Source organism: Urocitellus parryii, chromosome 1, assembly GCF_045843805.1.
Source record: "Urocitellus parryii isolate mUroPar1 chromosome 1, mUroPar1.hap1, whole genome shotgun sequence".
Classification (NCBI taxonomy): domain Eukaryota; kingdom Metazoa; phylum Chordata; class Mammalia; order Rodentia; family Sciuridae; genus Urocitellus; species Urocitellus parryii.
The window spans coordinates 75,847,755-75,861,261 of record NC_135531.1 but is presented as its reverse complement, the minus strand read 5'-3'; the positions used below and the strand labels follow the sequence as shown (position 1 = coordinate 75,861,261).

General features: G+C 30.9%; 1 protein-coding gene across 1 annotated transcript in view; it reads left to right on the top strand.

Moving 5' to 3' along the window:
• The window catches only part of Arb2a (ARB2 cotranscriptional regulator A), a 308,340-nt gene that overhangs the window by 221,523 nt on the left and 73,310 nt on the right, over nt 1-13,507 (top strand). The window contains exon 7 of the mRNA XM_077795123.1: nt 6,650-6,868. Coding sequence (XP_077651249.1) covers nt 6,650-6,868 — 219 coding nt within the window. The remainder of the gene's footprint in view (nt 1-6,649; nt 6,869-13,507) is intronic.

Here is a 13,507-nt window from a genome sequence, read left to right as displayed (position 1 = left end):
TAGCTATGATATTTATATAATTTCATGACAAATTTTAATAGGAAGGAGAACATTGGATTTTATTCAGCACTCTAAAACATAAAGGCATAACTAACATACAAAACAGTAAAGTTCATAAGATAACTCTAGACATCTGATTGTGCATAGGATCATGTAATAAAAATGTGTTTGTACCGTTCTGTAGATCCATTTAGGGATTTTGATCTTCCATTGACTGGGCACTAGTTACAACTTGTTACTTTTTACTTTAATGGATAAATATATGGGTGTCTTTTTGAATCATCGTATAAAAATTAAAAGCAAAAAATATGAAAAATCTCATGAAGCTATAGTGTTCAATCATATTCCCATCCATGATAATGAATGCTAATTGTATTTATTTTATAGTTCTATTGTGAATATATAGAATGCTTCTACAAATAAGTCATTGATAATTCTGAGATAAATTTGTAAAGTTTAAGAAACATAGTGTTCCAAATCTTAGAAGAAGTTAGAAACACAGCAGGTGATATTATCGCTAAGTACAAAGTGAATGTTTTAAAATAAATAGCACTTGGATGACCTGAGATGTCAGAACTGGAGACAAGGGTGTATGTTTGTCAATATATCCTTCATGTTTTACAGACTCCTAAGGGAACAAGGGAAGATACAATTTCACCTTTTCTGTGCCAAAACATTTTAATTATATCTTCTTCCAACTACAGCGGTTCAGTAACCAAGGAGCTGACATTGATGCATGTGTTGATAAAGCTGCAAACATTCAAAATGAGATTAACAAAGATTTTGAGCAAAGGGTGACAGCTAATTTTGCACAGTATTCTGCATCTAATTCAGGCCAGCGTAATAATAGAATATTTTATAACTGTTTTGTTATTCAAAAGGACTTTTATGATGCATTTATGTTTGTGGATATCTTTGTATCATATTCAAGAAATCTGTGTTGTAATCCTGAAACAATATGAAAGGAGGAAAACTCTTATTATAAGTGGTTTTGTTTTTTGTTTTTGTAAATCATACTTCATCTTTGGATCTCTTTGCCTTACCTTAATTAATCTTGAGCACACTAGCTATAAAAGGTATAGAGATGGCAAACATGTAGTTTCTGATTTTGCATAGTATGCATAAATAAAATGGCCAGGAAAAGTTATATTCAATTTATTTAATTAATAAAACTGTAGTTTCTTTATGTTCTTGAGCTCCTTTGAGCACATTTCAGTGTATTTCTTTTATACTCTCTATTTGAAGGCAGCTGACAGTCTTCTTTCACTTTTCTTTTTGTTTGTGAAATTTTCTTTCTTTCTCTCTCTCTCTTTCTCTCTCTCTCTCTCTCTCTCTCTCTCTCTTTTTATCCACTCACTTCTCCATCTGCTTTCACTTTTGTTTGCTTGGGCCGTCTCTCATCCCAACTTGATAATGAGGAATGCAGTGTGACCCTGACCTCTATCAGCCCATGCATGACCTTCTGACTCTACCATATAACCTTTGACCTTCTCTTTGACAGCTTGATTAATTACCCTGTGTTATGATTTATGAGTAAGTGCTATGTAAAAATAATAGACAACAGGTGGTCCTCTGAAAACTTTTTGTGGCATGTTTTCTTTTAGTGACCAACTTGATGAGCTATTTGAAGTTGGAAACTTAACTGGGACAATATATGTTGATTCATATTATGGTATTTTTATAGAACACAGCATTAGAATTCAGGAAGCTGCCAGTTGAAGTATGGTCCTGATGAACATTTTGTAAAATATTAGTAGGGTGCTGTTACTTAAATGCATGTTAAAAAGCACAAAACAGAGTCAGATGACATTTCAGGCATTTCAGTCCCAGGTCACGTCTTGAGAAAATTGCTGAAATAATGGAGGGGGCATTTTTCAAGCAGAGCTACAGCTCCAACAGCTATGTTTACTTTAACGCTTCACTAGTGACTTCTGATTGGTTGTCATGACCTCATCTCACTGTTGCACCTAGGATGTTGCAACAGTGACATGTACATACCTTCTTGTGAACAAGGTGTATTATACATACATACATCTTTCAGAAAAGATGGGACAGTGGTTTATCCATTTTAACCATGAGTAGAGGTAGTTTATAGATAAAACACTTTGAGTTTCATTTCCCTGAAGGATAAGCACCTATTTTCTTTCAAATTAAGCAGAAAGGATGCTGAACTTGAAAAAATATGATTGATAAATCTGTATAAAATGATCTCTTAGAGACCTTTGTTTGATGGCCAAAATGGATAGTTTTGTAGGTCAAAGAATTCTACTGTGTCCCCTGACCTCTATGATCACATGTAGCTTGCTGTATTGGCAGGTTAATATGCAGAGTTCAGTACTTTCATCAGATTTTTATTTAGCCAATCACAAGAGATTTTAAAAGATGTAGATTTGTCCTTATTTTCCATTCTTCTTATAATTGGGAAATTAATTTGGATAATCTTTAGTTTTCCCAAGGTATCATTTATGGTCAAAAGTACATTCTGGTTTTGGTCAAGTATTTTAACATTTTATATTTTTTACAAAGTATTCTTGTTAAGTACATTTCTATACTGATTTGATGTGTTTAGCAGTATTTCTTCTTTTGGTTCTTTGTGTTTAGCCTTACCTGTCTGCAAGACTTCTCTAATCTGACCCAACATTTGATTGAACTGTAAATGAAGTATAATTTATTAGTAAGTACATTTATAGTATATTAAAGAAGGCCTAGAGGCCTGTGTATTTTATTTAAATCACAAGTACCGAATAAAATGCCACATCTAGCAATGAACTTTTGAGGGTTTCTGATTAAGATATCATAGTTAAGACCCTATAAACACAGGTTTGAAAATGAAACTAGTTATAGCTACAAAGTATAGAAAATGGAATGAGATGAATAAACCTTACTTTTACTAATGTCTTTCTTCTTGATCAACTTCCTGATCTACTGCTAAACTGTATGATGAAACTTAAATTAACAACTTGATGTATGCTTTGTCACTTGAAATGTTAGATATTAGAATTTGAGTAGATGATTATAAAAGGTGCCAGAGTTTTATTTATTTAACTGTAAGATGTTAGATAATCAGCTTTATCATTTCAGATACTTAGAAAAACCTCTTCTGTTATCTTTACCAAGACAAAATATGAATTTCATGAGAAATTTAGCATGCTTACAAAATAATTAAATATAAAAGGGAAACTTCAGTATAAAATGTTTAAGATTCTAAGCCCAAGTTATGGAGCCTTTTTTAATGGAGTAGAAATGCCTAAGTATTTTCTAATACACTGGATGCCTGATTTTATAATAATTTTTAAAAACTATGGATAAAGGTCACATTAGCCACCTTTTTACTTGTTTCGTTGTATACTGATAGAATTATTGAAAACAGAATTTTAACAATGATATGTATTCTGATTTTTAAAGATATTAAAACAGTTAAATTTAACTACTGATATTTTGTTTCTGCTTTATCTAATTTCTTTTGCCTGTGTAGTTTCCATATATTAGTTGACATTGCAAAAACCATTGTAGCTTATATAAAGGGTTTTTTAGACACGGTATATGACTTGAGAAAAGAAGGAAGTTTTACTGTGTATCTGTGATTTGAGAATTGAGGTAGGATAGTTTATTTTGCTGCACTTGCTTTCTCCCATTCATTGTAAAGTGGTTGTGAATGGTCTCTGTGAATATCACATCAATTAATTTATCAGTAAAATCTTAGATGAAAATGGTAGCTTTTTACAGAATGGCAATTAAATTCTCAATAAAAATATTAAGAACCAACTCTTATTTCTGCAAAAAGTATTCCTGTTTCTCAGTTGTTACTTTAATCAAACTGGCAGTTCAAAGTATCTAAAGGATAAAATATTTTATAAATAATTTAGGTGTATAAAGAGAAACATTCACTGTTGAAATTTAAATGAAAAATTCTTTAATTGATTTATATAGTGGTGGTTTAAAAATAGAATCATTTTTCTTCTGTTGATGCCTCAATGAAAAATTGACATTATGTCTTTATAAAATTGAACAAATGAGTCATGTAATTTTCAGTTACATAATCAATAACTTAGACAAATACTACTTCTTTGATGATTTATGTGTGTTTATTTTTTATATTTACTTAAATAGGACACATCAAATTTCAGAGACTATTTAAAATCAAGTAGGTACAATAGTTTTTCAGTCTATGGTCTCTAAATTTGAAGTAAAAAACTCCTTCTTAAATAAGCATATATTATGAAAATATTATTTCTAATATTTAAATTATAAATTGGGATAATTGTCTTATAATTCTAGTAATTAAAACTTCGTTCAAAGAGTTGTCTTTTGTCAAAGTCATTCATACTGCAAAGATGATGCTTATTAATTAAAGTCCCATTTTATTTCTTTGAGTTTGTAATTTTTCATATTATCATTAGACTATAATATAGCATTATTTTCATCTCTATATAAGGTTCTATTTGGAGCTTGCTAACTCTAACATGTCTGAATATGAGAGACTGTGTGTGTGTGTGTGTGTGTGTGTGTGTGTGTGTGTGTGTGTTTAAAGTTCAATCCACTCAGAGAAGGCAGGGAAGAAACATGACAGGAGACCACTTACTCACGGTACAGAATCTAGTAAGGAGGCAATTTTCTTTTTGGCCTGTGGTGACCTTTTTTGACTATGTTCCCTACACCAGAGACAGTGTACTGAATGCCTCTATTTCACCCTGTTTAGCAGAGTGCAACAGTTTTCTATAACTTACTTTTGGTGGGAGGAGAAGTTATAGCTGAAATTTGAGAAGGGTGTGAAAAGTGGTAAGAGGCACAAGGAAGAGAGGGGTAGGAACTTCCTTCAAATGTGATTTTAATAACTAGTCAAGTGTGTCCAACTGTTGAAAATCACCAAATGACAATCTGTCTACCTGACAGTGATCACAATGAATTACAAGACTTTTGAATTAGCTATACAGATTAGAATAAAGCAGGAACAGATAAAATATCTTTTGTTGGTAAAACTTTTGACTTGCCAGCTAAGAAAATAAAAAAAAAAAACAAAACTATTGTGCTTTCATGAAAATTGTTTCAATTAATAAATTTGTAAAGCATTTTATAAACCCTTCCTGAAAGAGGCATTATCTCAAAAGTTTTTTTTAACATCTGCAGAAGAATGTATTTGTAAATCATTTTGGTATGTATCGTTATATAGTTTTTAATATATAAGATGGCTATATCTTAATTTATAGTCTTGTCACCTTAGTGATTTGAAACTTCCAAACTAGTCATGGTTTTTGTGGCACTAATATCATATGATTGGGGTGAAAATTGAAACAGTCCCAATGAAGTTTGTAAGTAGTTTGTGAAATCCACTATATAAAAGGCCAATGAAGTGCAGAAGTATAGCATATTTTAAGATAAGAAAATTGAGTCTATGCTAATATTGGCTTATTCATACTGCTGTAAGTTTTGTAAGGATCATTTCCTTATGATTGGTGCTGCAAAAAGTTAAATCTTAACATAAGATTATATAATTGTAGTTTTGGAAAAATATACTGTTTTAGTAAGCAGGAAGGTTTTATAAGCTTAATTTTCTATAACATGTTTTTTTATCAGAACATATAACATCTTTTAAGTATAAATTTAGGGGCTTTTACAAGGACATAATTGGAACACCCACAATACAGAATTGGGTGGAAAGGACAGATATATTCTAGCTTCAAAAATTTGCATTGCACATGCTTGTCAGTTGTTATTGTTTATCCTTCTCTGTTTTCTCATAGTTAGGTTATTCCATCAGATATAAGATAAATATCAAAAGTTTTCTTAATTATAACTGCAAAAATGTTTCCTTGCTAGAAATAAATTAGACAGGCAAACATATGTTTTACAAGCTTGAAAAAAATCCTAAGTAGCTCAATAGAATGTATTTTTAAACTCTGAAATTTAACTTGTAGTTTCCTGGTACTGGTTCTTAATAAAATTTGTTTGTTTGAAAAAAAAACAAAACAAACACATTTACAGGTTAAAGAGGTGCTTCCATATATTATAGTAAGACATTGGTTTATTTTGTTTTGTGATGTGTGGGTCCTCCTAAGAGAAAAGTAGTAAATAAAATCTGAGGTGCTCAAGTAGATATTTTATGTTTCTGATAATTTAGATGTGTAAATAGTAGAATGTTAGATCAGATTTATTCCTTTTTAATTAACTGTTTAATTTTATTTTATTATCTGGACAAATTTAAAATGCTCATTAAAGGGCAATTTTAAAGGAAAAAACTCCTAGAAAATGTAACATGAATTGTAAACTTTAATTTCCAAAAGGTTATTGTCTCAAAACATGTATTGTAAATATTAATATGGTTTGAAAGTATATTTGTGGTTTAATAATTAATTTCAATAATTTTTGAGGCTCTGGAAGATCCAAATTACCTTTTAATTTAAGATATATGATTTTTATGTTACAATTATGTCTTTTTGTTCTTAGAGATAATATGTTTATTTACACACATAATGAAGACAATTTCAAATGATAATTTCAAATTTGGAAAAATTAAACCATAATCTTTCCTAAAGGAATATTTTAGTTGATGTGCAACTTTATTAAATTACTTAGTCTAAGATTTTAGCAGCTTTTTATGAATTGAAATAGATTCTAAAATTAAATTATGCTACTTTTCATTTCAAAATAGGAAGGATATGGAGTAATAGTACTGAATCCCAATGAAAACTATATTGAAGTAGAAAAGCCGAAGATGCATGTACAGTCATCTTCTGATAGTTCAGATGAACCAGCAGAAAAACGGGAAAGAAAAGATAAAGTCTCTAAAGAAACAAAGAAGCGACGTGATTTCTATGAGAAGTATCGTAACCCCCAAAGAGAAAAAGAAATGATGCAATTGTATATAAGAGTAAGTGAGAGAATTACTTTCCTTCATTATTTCCTTTATTTTATTTTTATCTTATTTTATATGAGTTATTTTGTTATTTGTCTTCTCCATGGTTATCTACTTACATGAAATATTTTCTGTTTTTTATTTAATATTACAGAACACATTCTTAGTGTGACATTTTACAGAAGTTCCAAATGATGTTTATTTTGTGTGATAAGCTTCTTCTGCTATTTCGTTTGTGTGACAACGTTCTTTTGCAACATTTTCTAAAATAATATTTTGTGGTTTATATAGAAGCAAGAAAACTTTCCAATTCAGCTCCCAAACATGCTGTTTCTTTAAAGTATTATGCCATTATGTTTTCCATGTAGGCTAATCATTCTAAAACATATTATTGGCTAAATTAATAATGCATTGCACAAAACAATCTTCATCATTGGTGGTAAATTTTACTAGATATTGCTTTGTTTTCCTATGAGCAACTATCTATCCATAGTGTCCCAGCCTAACTTCTGAAGGCAGATAAGGAGAAAAGAGTAATTAATATATTAATAAATATTTAAACTAGAATAGTTCCGGGAACTCTTGTCCTTTACTCTTGTCTTCCCAGTGAGCCCTTGCACTTTGTAATGGTAGCAGCATGAGATTGTGATAGTAGTGCTGCCAAGGGATATCTAATATAGGGGGCACAAACAATTGTATTTGCACTTTGGCATATTCTTCGTGATGTACATACTGTGCTTTATATGGATGAGACAAATTTGTGTAACTTTCAAGGCCCTTATTATGGATGCTAGAAGTTTAACACTAAAGAATATCAAAATAATACTAGGTGAAGTAAAATAGTGAATTGGTGTTTTCTTCAAAAGTAAGGAATTCAAAATATTTAAAGATAGCCAAATTTTCATTTTGCAAATTATTTTATAGGACAGTAGCAATATTTCAGAATACTCAATTTAAGTTACTTTTTCATTTATTTTAAAAGATCATAAGTAAAATATTTCATAATATTTTTAAGAGGAAATACATTGCCATCTAAATTACATTTTCTTTATCCTACCTCTAATTCATTGCACAATCACTGTTCTTTTTGGAATTGTGTTTCAAGCAGTCAGGCATCTGATTATAGGTCATCATTCTACTGAATGATTTGGGAAAGTAGTATATAAATTTTCATGATTCCCCAAAATGTGTCCTTACCAAGAATACCTAAAATGCTTTATGTGATAAACAAGGGTTAATCAGACTACAGTATTTAAACTTTTAAAAATCACATCACTATTTAATGATTTGAAAAACAAAAACAAGTACTAGGAATCCTTAAGTAGCCTGTTTGTTCTAAAGTAACTGTATTGACCCTTTTCCTTGCTTATGACTGCATCAGGGTCATTATGTTACCTTTTCCTCCATCAGTTATCCTAAGGTTTCTACTCTGTCATTCAGTCCATCTTATGGTAAAGTTAGTTAAATTTTTTGAAAAATTGCCTCTGATACCCACATTCTAGACATGAATTTCATAAGATTTTTGAAGCATACAAACCAAATAGGGTATTGGCTTATCTATGTAAAAATGCAAAGAAAAAATGATTTAGTATATTAAGGCTTTTACTTTTTCTTAAATAATTTCTTGCCTATTATATGTACAGATTGATTAGGAATGTATCTCAGATATCTGCCTGTAGATTTTTTCCATTCTATTTTCTTTTTATCATGTCACCGTGACTTTGGTTATTTTCTTTTGTTCTCTTGTATGTGAATTTTCTTGATCCTGTTTTTTCACATCTGGTTCATTTATCTCTGTATCTGTTTTTTTCATAATACCAAAGGAAAAGTCTTTTTATGTTGCATCAGTAAGACCTGCTCTCTTAACCAGGCACTGTGGTACAACCCTGTTATCCCAGAGACTCTGGAGGCTGAGGCAAGAAGATTGCAAGTTCAAAGCCAGACTTAGCAACTTAGTGAGGCCCTCAGCAACTTACTAAGACCCTGTCTCAAAATAAAAAATAAAAAGGGCTGTGGATATGGCTTAGTGGTTAAGCACCACTAGGTTCAATTCCCAGTACCAAAAACAAAGATAGAAACAAACAAACAACCGTCTCTTTCCTTTTGCCTTTTTTACTTTAATTCTTTTTTTTTTCTCTTCTACACTTCCATCATTTTTATTTCTTTTCTTTATATCTTTATGCTTCTTTCTTTCTTATGAGTGTATTTTGCTCATCAGTTCAGATTCACACTGGAAGCACTAAAGGATAAAAATAAACTCATGTAGATAACACAACTTTGTATATGATAGTCTTAGCTAATGAAATGTATTTCTTAATGTAAACATCTTGGCTGTTAAAATCTCCTGGGATTGTTCAGAATAGCATAGGAATGATGAAACTCTTCAAACATACTTCTAGATAGTAAGGCTTGGTTCTATAGAGGAAAAGAGAAGAATGGTTCATTTTGTATGAAGTGCATTAATTCTAAGGAGATTTTGATCCATTCCAAAAATAGACTTCTTCCCTCTACATATTTTTATGTATCCAATGTTCACATTTTTTAAGACTGAGAGTATAGTATATGATAGAGAGAAATTAAGTTTTATTTATATACTTCTTTTAATCATTTACATTTTGAAACTGTCATCTGTTCTTTACAATAGCTTAATAGGTAAGTAGATCAGATCTACTTTATCCTTATTTTATAATTAAGGAAATTGATACAGGGATGTCTGTCCAGGATTACATAGCTAGTAAACGGTAGAACTAAGTATTAAAACTAGGATTCTAAGTACTGAAGATATTTGTACCCTTTCCTCTTTACTACATTGTTCTATCAGTTGGAAACAAATATATATCTGAAATATGAAAATTAAACCATATATGAGAAAAGTATGATATGATCTAGTAACATCTGATTATTATATATACTTTTTTGGGGAGATACCAGGGGTTGAACTCAGGGGCACTCAACCACTGAGCCACACCCCCAGCCCTATTTTGTATTTTATTTAGAGACAAGGTCTCACTGAGTTGCTTAGTGCCTCATTTTTGTTGAGACTGGCTTTGAATAGACTTTTGACCAGCTATCATTTAATAGATGTAAGATATATTCTCTCCCAGTAGGATCACTAATATTGAGTCAGATTTATAGGTGAGAAGACTATATGTCAAAAACTGTTAGTAATTTTCCCAAGGTCACATAGTTCCATGTGGGCAGGTACTAGTCTGTTTTGCTCCGTACTTTATCCTCTGAACCTAGAATAGAATCTTCACGAACACGTAAAGAATGGAGCTTTCACAGTAAATTTAAATAAGGAGGTAGAGACAGGTTTTAAAACTCAAACCACTACTCCTTTTTTTGTTATACATTCTCTGTTATTTAAGAATGCTACCTGAATTTCTATGAGAAAATATTCAAACAGAAGCAAGCAAACAAAAATCGCTACATTATTGTTCTCCAACCCAATCATTAGGCCAACATTACCTGCCAAAAATTACCATAGTCAGTTTCATGAATTAATGTAATCAATATGCTGATATTTGATACCTTGACTAGTCTATGCATTTTCATCTGTATATATAAAAGTAGAAATCTTGTTCTCCTTTTTAGCTTTACCATCACTACTTAAATCATGGATGAAAATGGAATGTTTCATTCTTACCCAGTGCTTTTTCTCTTTTATGCATTCGCTGTCCTCTGCTCGTGCTTTGTGATTTATGATATCTGTAACTTTTTTCCCTGTTCTTTCCCCTAATCCAATTTCTTCCATGTTGTAGTGCCCTGCTAAAATACCACTTTTTCCTCTCACTATAGCCAATGAACTAATCCTTTCTTAGACTCATGGAATTGTAATTAGTTATCTTATGAAGGGTTTATCATGAGCCATCTTGAGTTATCTTATATTTTTGTTTTGTAATTTTTTTAATATTACCAATTTACCTTTTCTTGTGTAAGTTTTATTTTTTAAAGCCTATAAAGATGCTTTTTGAAGTTTACAAATATCTAACATGCCAAGACATACACAGTTGGAGATATCCATAATTCCATTACCTAGTAGCTAGCTTCATTTTGAGCTTCTTGAAATTTTTTATTTAAAGTTTTTTATTGGTGCATATTATGCCAAATAGTGGGTTATAATGTGGCATATCATACATACGTATAACCTAATTTTATCAGTTTTGCTGCCTAGTACTTCCTCTTGTTCTTCTCTCTCCTCCCATGATCTCATATCTTATGATCCTACCTACCATCTTCTATTTTAAAGATCTCCCCTTTTATTGTCATGAAATAGCTTTTTGTCTTTTTCCCCCCTCTAGCTTCAACATATAACACTTGTCATTCTGTGTCTGTATTGTTTAATTTAACATGATGTTCTCCAGTTCCCTCCATTTTCCTGCAAATGACATCATTTTATTCTTCTTTATTGCAATAAATGTAATACATCACATAAATTTGTAAAGGATACAAATCAAGTGATCATACCTATATATGCAGAAAAGGCTTTTGTTAAAAATCAACACCCATTCATGATAAAAACTCTGAAGAAACTAGAGATAAAAAGAACTTGCCTCAGCATCATAAATGACAAACCCTCTAAAGACAACACTATACTGAATGGGAAAAACTTAGAGCATTTCTTCTGAAATCAGGAGCAAGACAAGGATGTCTTGCTTTCACTATTTCTTCAATACAATACTTGAGGTTTTAACAGAGCAATTAGACAAGAGAAAAAAATAAAAGGAATGCAAATAGGAAGAAGCCAAATTATTAATTTTTATAGATGTTAATATCCTGAACTTAGAAGGATTTCAAGGATCCACTACAAGACTTCTAGATCTGATAAACAAATGCAGGAAGGTGGCAAAATACAAAATCAACATATAGAAATCAATAGCTTTTCTATATACCAATAAGGAAAAACACTGAGAAAAGAAATTAGGAAAACAATTTCATTCACAATAGTCTCAGAAAAAGGAAAAAAAAACACTGAAAAAAGAAATAAAAGAAGCCATTTGAAGGTAGACCTCCTAATTTATCCTTTCTACTAGAGGTCCCTGTAATCCTCTAGATCTTTGAGTATATTTGCTTTATATATTTTAGAATTGATGTCAATCCTTAATGACAGCATACATGAACCACTTTTGCAATAATTTAGGGCATATTGTCAGGAAGCGAGGAAATGATACTAAATGCATTTACTAGAATTTAATTTCTTGGAAGTAAGAAGACTAGACAACTAGACTAGCAACATAGGAAAGAAGGGATTATATAAATATCAAACTAGAGCATAAGATGATGCAAACTCAAGGAAAAAAACAGTTAATAGAAATTTATAAAACATTAGGTAGACTATGGACAAAAGTGACTTGATGCTGATCTATGTGACTTTGGGTTGGAGCTATTTGAATATCTCTTTCTTAGGGTTATACTTGGTGGTGAATGATGCTAGTGGGAAGTAAAGAAGAAGGTTAGACCTAGCATATGAAAATAGAAGCAAAAACAGATGCTGGGCATGGGCATGGGAGGAGTTACATGGATATAGGGGAAAAAAGTCCAAATATGGAGGAGACATTTACCGAACAGGAATCTTGGCTAATCCTGGCATTGCACATTGAAGATTCTCAAATATTTGTGAATTGATTGCTTGTTGATATCCATCAAACATCTTATTCCTTAATATGCAAGATATTGATGTTGCCTAGTTTCCTAATTCATTTTTAAGCATTGATTTTAATTTTTGCAATTATTCAGATGCAGCCAGATCTGATAAACCAAAGCTTTCTTTTTTAAAGAAATGTTTCTGATATTCTGATTTGGGTATAGTCACTGTTATAGGGAGGGCTGATAAATGTCATCCTGTCTTTTCTGTACTTCTTCTCTTACATGCTGATGCCCCTGGAGTCATTTTAATGTTGTTTTTAGCAACCAAATTCAATTTATTTGTATTATGAACAATGATTTTTTTAATCTCTGTAAACATTTTTTTTTAATTTCCTAGTTCAGGTGGAGTATTCCTTATCTGAAATGCTCAGAACCAGAAATGTTGAAAATTTTGGAGCTTTTCAGATTTTGGAATATTTGTTCACCAATTGAGCATCTTTACTGCCAAAATCTAAAATATCTCAAAATCTGAAACTTTTTGATCACCAATAAACTATGTATTCAACTATTTGAATTGTATTTGAAAAGCATTTTTCTTTTTCTTTTTTATCTAGTATAGCTGGCCTCCTTTCTGATTTATACAAATTATCTAGTATACATAGGCAGATGTAAAATACAAGTCTTAACCTTTAAGATTAGTAACGTTTAATTTTATTTTACTTACTAAATGATTATAAATAGAAATGACTAGTGGATTATGTAGCACATTTCTGATGCATTAGAAGCAGAGCATGAGAGATCAAAGAACTTACTCTTTCATGTGGCAACTTTCCTTAACTATGAAATAATGTACTTTCTGGCATATATTAATGCTTATTAAGGGGATTGATTTGGTCTAGGCAATAAACATCATGTCAGACATGCCTGGCAGGAAAACCTGCTTAATATGTTTTGTAATAAGATGGAATTTTTTGTTCTCAAAAACATCTGCCAACTGAATTTAAAAGTGAAGACAGAAAATGTCATCAATTTAGTGGTAATCCTATAAATTTAGTTTCTTTTTGAGCA